The 10,000-nt window shown below is 44.3% G+C and overlaps 1 protein-coding gene across 4 annotated transcripts in view; it reads left to right on the forward strand.

Moving 5' to 3' along the window:
- NEDD1 (NEDD1 gamma-tubulin ring complex targeting factor) overlaps window positions 1-10,000 on the forward strand; it is an 85,656-nt gene that overhangs the window by 5,262 nt on the left and 70,394 nt on the right. For 3 of the 4 annotated variants that reach the window (XM_085870252.1, XM_085870250.1, XM_085870253.1), the window contains exons 2-5: window positions 4,011-4,168; window positions 4,405-4,497; window positions 4,623-4,739; window positions 7,436-7,576. In XM_085870252.1, the coding sequence (XP_085726378.1) occupies window positions 4,031-4,168; window positions 4,405-4,497; window positions 4,623-4,739; window positions 7,436-7,576 (489 nt within the window). In that variant the 5' untranslated portion in view covers window positions 4,011-4,030. Of the gene's footprint in view, window positions 1-2,867; window positions 3,048-4,010; window positions 4,169-4,404; window positions 4,498-4,622; window positions 4,740-7,435; window positions 7,577-10,000 lie in introns of all 4 variants that reach the window. The other variant, XM_085870251.1, reaches the window with a different exon arrangement.

The following is a 10,000-nucleotide window of genomic DNA, read 5'->3' on the forward strand; positions in this document are numbered from 1 at the left end:
AATGTTCACCGGATGTTTAACTGTTCTCCGGACAGACGTTTGATTGTTCCCCGGACAGACGTTTGACTCTTCATCGGACAGGCGTTTGACTGTTCACCGGACAGGCGTTTGACTGTTCACCGGACGTTTGAATGTTCCCCGGACAGACGTTTGAATGTTCCCCGGACAGACGTTTAACTGTTCCCCGGACAAGCGCTTGAATGTTCACCGGACAGGCGTTTGACTGTTCACCGGACAGACGTTTGACTGTTCACCAGACAGACGTTTGACTGTTCACCGGACAGACGTTTGACTGTTCACCGGACAGGCGTTTGACTGTTCCCCGGACAGACGTTTGACTGTTCACCGGACAGACGTTTGACTGTTCACCGGACAGACGTTTGACTGTTCACCGGACAGGCGTTTGACTGTTCACCTGATGTTTAACTGTTCCCCGGACAGGCGTTTGAATGTTCACCTGACAGGCGTTTGGCTGTTCACCGGACAGGCGTTTGCATGTTCACCGGACGTTTAACTGTTCCCTGGACAGGCGTTTGACTGTTCACCGGACGTTTGATTGTTCCCCCGACAGACGTTTGACTCTTCACCGGACAGGTGTTTGACTGTTCACCGGACAGGCGTTTGAATGTTCACCGGACGTTTAACTGTTCCCCGGACAGGCGTTTGAATGTTCACCGGATGTTTAACTGTTCCCCAGACAGGCGTTTGAATGTTCACCGGATGTTTAACTGTTCTCCGGACAGACGTTTGATTGTTCCCCGGACAGACGTTTGACTCTTCATCGGACAGGCGTTTGACTGTTCACCGGACAGGCGTTTGACTGTTCACCGGACGTTTGAATGTTCCCCGGACAGACGTTTGAATGTTCCCCGGACAGACGTTTAACTGTTCCCCGGACAAGCGCTTGAATGTTCACCGGACAGGCGTTTGACTGTTCACCGGACAGACGTTTGACTGTTCACCGGACAGGCGTTTGACTGTTCCCCGGACAGACGTTTGACTGTTCACCGGACAGACGTTTGACTGTTCACCGGACAGACGTTTGACTGTTCACCGGACAGGCGTTTGACTGTTCACCTGATGTTTAACTGTTCCCCGGACAGGCGTTTGAATGTTCACCTGACAGGCGTTTGGCTGTTCACCGGACAGGCGTTTGCATGTTCACCGGACGTTTAACTGTTCCCTGGACAGGCGTTTGACTGTTCACCGGACGTTTGATTGTTCCCCCGACAGACGTTTGACTCTTCACCGGACAGGTGTTTGACTGTTCACCGGACAGGCGTTTGAATGTTCACCAGACGTTTAACTGTTCCCCGGACAGGCGTTTGAATGTTCACCGGATGTTTAACTGTTCCCCAGACAGGCGTTTGAATGTTCACCGGATGTTTAACTGTTCTCCGGACAGACGTTTGATTGTTCCCCGGACAGACGTTTGAATGTTCCCCGGACAGACGTTTGACTCTTCATCGGACAGGCGTTTGACTGTTCACCGGACAGGCGTTTGACTGTTCACCGGACGTTTGAATGTTCCCCGGACAGACGTTTGAATGTTCCCCGGACAGACGTTTAACTGTTCCCCGGACAAGCGCTTGAATGTTCACCGGACAGGCGTTTGACTGTTCACCGGACAGGCGTTTGAATGTTCACCGGACATGCGTTTGACTGTTCCCCAGACAGACGTTTGACTGTTCCCCGGAGAGGCGTTTGAATGTTCACCGGACAGGCGTTTGACTGTTCCCCGGACAGACGTTTGACTGTTCACCAGACAGGCGTTTGACTGTTCACCGGACAGACGTTTGACTGTTCACCGGACAGGCGTTTGAATGTTCCCCGGACAGACGTTTGACTGTTCCCCGGACAGGCGTTTGAATGTTCCCCGGACAGACGTTTGACTGTTCCCCGGACAGGCGTTTGACTGTTCCCCAGACAGGCGTTTGAATATTCCCCGGACAGACGTTTGACTGTCCCCGGACAGGCGTTTGAATGTTCCCCGGACAGATGTTTCACGGTTTGGGTTCAAGTTTGGTCCTCTGAACTACCTTTGTAGCCTTATCTCCTCGCTCCGGTGGAATTGTGGACGCTCTTTGCTCATTTTATACTTATTTCCATTGAGACTGGTGCGACGAGGCCATTTTTGTTTTGTTTTCCCTAAAGTGAAGGATTCCATTCGGAAAGTTTCCCAGGTGACTGTTTTATCGGTCTCTTGGTAATTGCTCAAAACGGAATCCACTTTGTGGCGTCTCAGCCATTTCCCTCGACTTGTTATTTATTTATTTTTGTTGCACCTCAATTTTAACTCCTCTTGAACTTTTAAATGGATTTTCCTTCTTGGCAACTGCTTAAAGTACTTTTTCTATCTCGCTGCAGAACTTCAAATTGAGTTCCCAACCCTTTGCATCCCGAACTAACGACCAACAAGCAATTTGTACGTCATTTGTGCAGATTTGAATTGTTTAAAGAAAGAATTCCTTCCATTTTGCATCAGAGATTCACTTTAACTTCTTGGAATTGCTTTCTTTGACCTCCACGGCCGGTTTCCTGCACATTCTGATTTGATTTTTGCAATCTCTGCAGAGGAACAATTGCTTGATGTAATTTAATTGGGCGAATGATGAACGGCTATTCCGGATCCGACAGGATGGCACAGACGTAGAGCGCTCGTCTTTGAGCTGTTTAGTCTCATTTTGTTTCTGACCCGACGTTAAACTCGGATCTCGTGCCTCATATATATATATAAGCAGGGTGCTTCATCATAATATGCGCCACCCCTCGGAGCGCCATTAAGCTGGACGTCCTACACACTAGCATTCTTGAATGTCGAAGATGCCGCAGTGTGTAATTTATTTATTTATTTCTATTTTGTGAAGAGTTGGAGAGTTCTTGCTGGCATCCTGAACAAATTCCACATTTCTACACAAATCCTGTTCAGTTGACTGTCAAGCATGGCCAGCTTGTTCTTGAAAGACTTGAGGCAAAACTTTCCTCACGGCTCACCTCGTAAGATGGTGCGATTCATTGCGGTTGTTAAAAACGCACTGGCAGTTCAGGTGAATGCATCACATTGTGCTTTGTTCATACAACAGCATTGACTGAGTGATAATCGAATGTTGGTGAACGCATTTATCGAACCATGATGCCCATCTCCATTGTCAGAACCTTATGCTTCGTTTTGATCTTTTTTGCATATTGTGCTGCTTAAGAAAATGCCGTTTCACCACCACTTCTATTCTAATATTCGTATGATATTGAAATACAGGATTAATAATTTGATATCTCCTCGTGCTTGTTGTCCTCCGCCTCGATGACGAGGTCGGAGATGGGGGAAATTAAATTGAGCTTGACCGACCATCCGATCCACCAATCTCATCTGTCCACGTACTTTTGTATACACGACATTTCAAAAAAAAAAAAAACCTTGGACATTTAGCTTTCATATTGCAGAGATCTTCCTGACATTATTGATCTCAGTGGTAATTGTCTGAATTTTGGTGCCATGGCAACCATCTCGGTAACTTTGCTTGTGAACATGAGATTTCAAAAAAAAACGTTCAAGATTTAGCTTTTTCATACTGCAGGTATCTGTTCTTCCTCCCACCCAAAATGTGGGAGACCTAGAATATCAGATCCTTGTTTTTGTTAAAATTCCACTCGAGTTCAAGGAATTAAAGCATTGTCAATATTCATGATTTACATTGTACAATTCTTAATTGCCCCCCCCCAACCCCCTGTTTCTTCCCCTACCCCTCATTCTTACCCACATCCCTTGTTTGTCAATCTTCCAAACTATATTTTTCCCTTGGGCCCTGCTGTTTGGTGTCCTACCCCCTCCCCTCTCTCTTCTGTTCTTCCTACTGTGTCATGATGCGCTCTGTTTTCTGATTCTTCCACGAGTCTTAGATTTGTATCCAAAAACGAGGATTAATTTTTTTACTGGTGTCGTTTGTATTTTCTGTCTTATCGAGCATGCGTGACAATTGATCGCTTTGGTTTTGATTCCTGTCTCTCCTTAGTTTTTGGATTGCTGACAACCATGCCAGAATCTGTGCTTCTGGCCTCGTGTGGTGAGGACATCAAGGTGTGGGATTGTCCCAACCTTACCTTGCAAAGCCAAATGAACCCACATGGTCCAGGGCAAGGAGTGACTTCATTGTGTTGGCTCAACAATTCATCAAATATCCTTTCTTTAGTTGTTTTATTTTGAATCTGCACTTCATTTGGCAACTGCAATGATGCTGTCATGAAAAGAGGTGCAAAACGGCTTCGCATCAGGTTGCGTGGCAAATGCGCAGAAAGACTTCTCCTGATTTTCCTCATTCCTCGAGTGCATTGCATGCTATGGTGAAAATGTACAAATCCAGTTTTTGCCACGTTCCTTGCATTGTGTTTTATGCTTAACGCTGTCATTCAATTTTGGCGAGTGCAGCAGAGAGTGGAAATAAGATTGTGCTCTCAAGCTTTGAGCCTGCTGCTGTGACACTTGTGGAGCTCGCTGAACAGGTCACAAAAGTTTGAGACGAATCTTTTTAATTGCCACACATGCAAATTGTATTCGTTTTCTTTTGCATCTGTTTTGACATTTTTGGAGACTTTTGAGATTCCATTTGTGTTGAATCTTTCCCCAGAAAGGGCAGACGTGTGTGGCGACAAATTTGAGTGGCAGTTGTATTGTGAGTGGTGGAAAGGATGCAGCGATCAACATCTGGGATTGCAAGAGCAAGAAGCTCCAGAAATCATTCGATGTGAGATTATATTTTGCTTTGGAATGTTTTTTTTCTGTTTGGTATAATTGAGGCAGATGCTTGTTACCTCAATCACCGAAGGTGGGTGGAGGTTATGTTTTCACCCCTTTCTGCTTGTTTGTTTGTTTGTGAACAGTATTACAGAAAAAACTCCTCGACGGATTTTGACGAAACTTGGTGGGGGGGGGGGGTGGGTAGGTATGGTCCAAGGATCATGCCATTAAATTTTGGACTTGGTCCAAAATCCAATATGGCCGCAATGGCGGCCATTTTGAAAAAAATAATAAGTGAGTTCAAGTACACAGTGTTCACTAACCTGACTTAGGCTTTCAATTTCCTCTTCAATGCAGCAACAGCAGCACTTGTTTCTTCCCCTCAGGCCCAGTTGAAAATGAAAGTATATGATACTTCAAAGCAATTGATGGTCGTTCCCTGTGTTCCCTGTCATGGCTAGGTTAGAATGATTGTATAATACATTACAAATGCTGATTTTCGAACCTATATGCCATACGTACATGTACATTATTGCTCATATCTCAGAAACTATTGGAGTGCCCATCACAAAACTTATGTGGAAGCTTCTTGACATCATAAGGTACCTTTGGGATGAATTTGAGGAAATTTGAAGGATACGTTTTTTGGGGATTCATGATTGAAGTTTATATTTTGTGATAACTTTTTTGTGGTTGGAGGTAAGAAAATGTTGCCCAGACAAATTCATAGGGCATGAAAATACCTTTAAAATGACACCAAAACCAGCTCTCTCGGTGTTATACTTTTAGAGATATGGCCATTTGAATTCGCAACATCGTGCTAATTAGTCCAAAGTTCGTTAGTCTGTATCTCACTAATTAAGAGGCTGTTAGCAAAAATATTTGAGTTCTTGCCCTTTTTCATTGGTCCCAATTGGTTCCAAAAGTTTTACAAAAATCTGAGAGATGGCGGCAGATTCTTTGATGATTTGACATGGAATGACCCGATTCAGCCACTCCAATGTGGCTTTAGCTTTGTACATCGGATTGCTGTCCTGTTGAAATGTGAATCTCCTACCCAGTTTCAGATTCATGGCTGACTCAAGCAGGTTTCATCAAGGATTCTCCTGTACTTTGCACCGTCCATTGTCCCTTCTATCCTGACAAGCTACCCGGTCCCTGCTGATGAAAAGCAGCCCCATAACATGATGTTGCTACCACCATGCTTGACTGTCAGGATGGTGTTGACTTGGTGATGTGCAGTGTTAGGCTTGCATCAGACATAACGCTTTGAATTAATACCAAAGAGTTCAATTTTTGTCTCGTCTGACCACAAAATATTTCTCCACATACCTGCATTATCAAGCCTGGTGTTGGCTTAGTGGTTAGGATGGTGGCTTGGGATCCCAGAGTCCTGAGTTCAAGCCCCGTTGGCTGCTGAATTAACACCAGGGGGTTGAATCAGCCTGTCATCCTTCCGAGGTCGGCGAAATGAGTGCCAGTGTACTGGTCCCGGTGTATGCCCTGGTTAGAATAGGTGTACCATATCCCTGTGTGTCGTAAGAGGCGACCAGGGTTGGCGTCAGGAAGGGCATCCGGCCATAAAAACATTGCCTCAAGAAAAAGCCAAACCCCTGCACAGCAGGGAAAAATGGCTGTAAAAACGGTCATTTTATACCTGCATTATCATTAAGATGCTTTTTCGTAAACTCCATATGAGCTTTCAGATGAGTCTTTCAATAATGGCTTCTTTCTTAGCACCTGTCCATAGAGGCCAGCTTTGTGAAGGGAACAGGATATTGTTGATTGATGAATACTGATCCCAATCTCAGATATAGAGCCTTGCAGATCTTTCAAAGTCGTTGGATTTACAGTGAGATCTCAAACCAGTTTCCTGCTAGCCCAGATGCTGAGTTTGGATGAGCAACCTAATCTGGGTAGAGTCTGGGTGGTATGATGCATATTCCACTTCTTACTGATGGATTTCACCATAATCAAAGGGATAATGAGTGACTTTGAAATTGTCTTATAACCCTCTCCTGAACGGTGCTTCTCCACCACTTTATGTCTGACTTCTTTGGAAAGCTCCTTGGTCTTCATGTTTACCTTTTGGTTGACCAAGTGAGTTACACCTTAAACCTCCTTACATAAGTCAGGGAGATTTTTTTAAGTTAAACCACTGATTATGTACAGGTGAAACATATTACACTTATTGTGTAACATTTCAACTGTAATTTGAGTCTGTATAGATTTAGGGTGAATTAGGCAAAGGGTTTGAATACTTATTCAACTGCGAATCATCTGATTTTTCACTGTTAATCTAACTTATTCATATTTTTATCTGCATTTTTAGCTTTATCACCTTTGCATTTACCCACATGAAGACTATATATTATTAAGTTGTATTTGAAAGCATCACAAGATAAGCTCAGGTGGCATCAAACTGTGAAAGCTTTGGAGGGGTTGAGGGGTGTAAATACTTTTGCAAGCCAAAGTATATGGCATGATATTGACAAGAACAAGCTGATTAGATTTTGGTTTAGGCCCTGATCCAACTTCATCTTATAAATGGGATGCAAAATGTAAGCTATTCAGCCCGGTAGAGGTTTGTGTTCTACCATGCGCCGTTGTAGTTATTTTTTGTTTGAGTTCAGTGTCGATGCTGCATGTATTTATGTCCATCATTGACACGTGATGGGCAGGTATTTGTTCATTGCTTTTCAGGATCACAAGGATGCAGTGACTTGTGTGTCGTACAACGAGAATGACAGCTATGTTGCTTCGGGATCTTTGCGAGGGGAAATACTCCTCCATAATACAATAACAAATCAAAGCAGTGCACCTCTGTCTTACCCGAAGTGCCAGGTGAGATACAAAACTGGAAGTTGCGAGCATTCGAAGCTGAATTGTTTTTGAACAACTGTTGCAGTTACATCATTGAATCATCTAATTTGGAGAAATGTTTTACTTTTTGTGTCGTTCATTGGTCAAGGTGTAATTTAGCTTAAGGTGTGTGTCAGAATAAATTTATAGGTCAGGTCAGGTATGGGAGCATGTGCCAGAACAGCGCATCGCTGCGTCCACTTTCCGCCGGTACTCCAGGGGCCTCCGTCTGGCCATCCCCCAGGCAGATGCCAGGCCCATCCCCATCTCCTTGAGATGATGGTCAACCTGCTGTAACCATGAGGCATGTGGTCAGCCCACTGGCCTCCTCCACTCACGAGACTCCCCCTCTGAGAGAATCTGGTGAACAGGATCAGCGTCAGGAAAACGAGCCACATGTCCATACAGCCGCAACTGACGCTCACTGTCTATGCAGGTAACAAATCTCATCCGAGTCTCTCTCAGCAACCGCTCGTTGGACACAAAATCCGACCAGCGATAGCCAAGGATGCTCTGAAGAGACCCAGTACCAAAGGAATTAAGTCTCCGTCTCAGATCTTTGGTCAGAGTCCAAGTCTCGCATCCATAGAGCAAGACTGGAAGTACCAAGGACCTGAAGACTCGGACTTTCGTCCTCCCGCACAGGTACCGGCAGTGCCACACCCCATCATCCAGTGAATCCATGACTCCCCAGGCCCGAACCAGACGTCTATTGACCTCTGACTCACAGCCAACAGAGACATGAATATCACTGCCAAGGTAAGTGAATCTCTCCACGACCTCAACATCCTCACCACAAACAGACACAGACAGGACAGCAGCATCCATGATGTCAGCGAAAGCCTGGATCTTAGTTTTGACCCAAGAATCCCGTAATCCCAGCGGCTCCGACTCCTCATTCAGCACCTCGAGGGCCCCCAAAAGGATATCTAAAGTCTCCGCAAAGATGACTGCATCATCTGCAAAATCAAGGTCTGAGATCTTGACATTCCCAAACGATGCACCGTAGTTTGATCTCTCCGACATCCTCCCTAAAATCCAGTACATACAAGTTCTGAAAAGTGTGGGGGCCAGTTCACACCCCTGACGAACTCCAGTAACAACTGGAAATAAGTCAGAGATGGTACCACCACACTTCACAGCACTCTCAGTACCAGAGTAGAGTTCAGACATCAGATCGACCAGTTTTGGTGGCACCCCACGAAGACCAAGAATCCTCCAGAGGGCATCCCAATTCACTGAATCGAACGCTTTACAGAGATCAACATAGGCTGCAAGCAGCCCCTGCTTGAGTCTCGAGATAATTTGGCAGAATAAATTTATAGTCAAAATTGAATTGACGAGGGATCACGAATGTAGGGCTTCAGCTCGCATGCGTCAATGTCGCAAAAAAATATATATAAAAATATATATATATATATATATATATATATATATATATATATATGTATATATATATACATATATATATTTGTGATTATTTATTTAATTATTTCTTTTATTTTTAATTGAGTCGATTTATTTAATTTATTTATTTTTAATCGAGTTGGGAATGTTTTTTGGTGAGAGGGTAAAAATCATAACGGCTGTCTTTTCTGTCAATGGAACATATCTCCTCGAAATCTAAAAACTTACTTTTCTAACTGTTTGAACACTGCATGTCTCAAACTGTCAAACAAGGCAAGGTGGATGGGAATCGTGCTGTAAAATTATTCCTATATTGACGTAGTCAAGTACAGGACCTTTTGATACCATGAGTTAATTTTCCTCTAATTAAAAAAAACAGAAACTGTACTTTAATGATTACGATAGGGAATTCACTTGTTCTGAAAATTTCACTCGTCTGTGAACATCAAGGGGCGGTCTTTCATCTCGGCCTGTCTCTGTCTCTGTCTCTGGCTCTGCCTCTCTTTTACCTCTCTCTTTACCTCCCTCTTACCTCTCTCTTACCTCTCTCTCTTTAGCTCTCTCTCTACCTCCCTCTTACCTCTCTCTTACCTCTCTCTCTTTAGCTCTCTCTTTAGCTCTCTCTTTACCTCTCTCTCTTTACCTCTCTCTCTTTACCTCTCTCTCTTTACCTCTCTCTCTTTACCTCTCTCTCTTTACCTCTCTCTCTCTTTACCTCTCTCTCTCTCTTTACCTCTCTCTCTTTACCTGTCTCTCTTTACCTTTCTCTCTCTTTACCTTTCTCTCTCTTTACCTTTCTCTCTCTTTACCTCTCTCTCTTTACCTCTCTCTCTTTACCTCTCTCTTTACCTCTCTCTTTACCTCTCTCTTTACCCCTCTCTCTTTACCCCTCTCTCTCTTACCTCTCTCTTTCCCTCCCTCTTACCTCTCTCTTACCTCTCTCTCTTGAGCTCTCTCTTTACCTCTCTCTCTTTACCTCTCTCTCTTTACCTCTCTCTC

Source organism: Eptatretus burgeri, chromosome 2, assembly GCF_056783735.1.
Source record: "Eptatretus burgeri isolate ZD-2024b chromosome 2, Ebu_testis_v1, whole genome shotgun sequence".
NCBI lineage: Eukaryota > Metazoa > Chordata > Myxini > Myxiniformes > Myxinidae > Eptatretus > Eptatretus burgeri.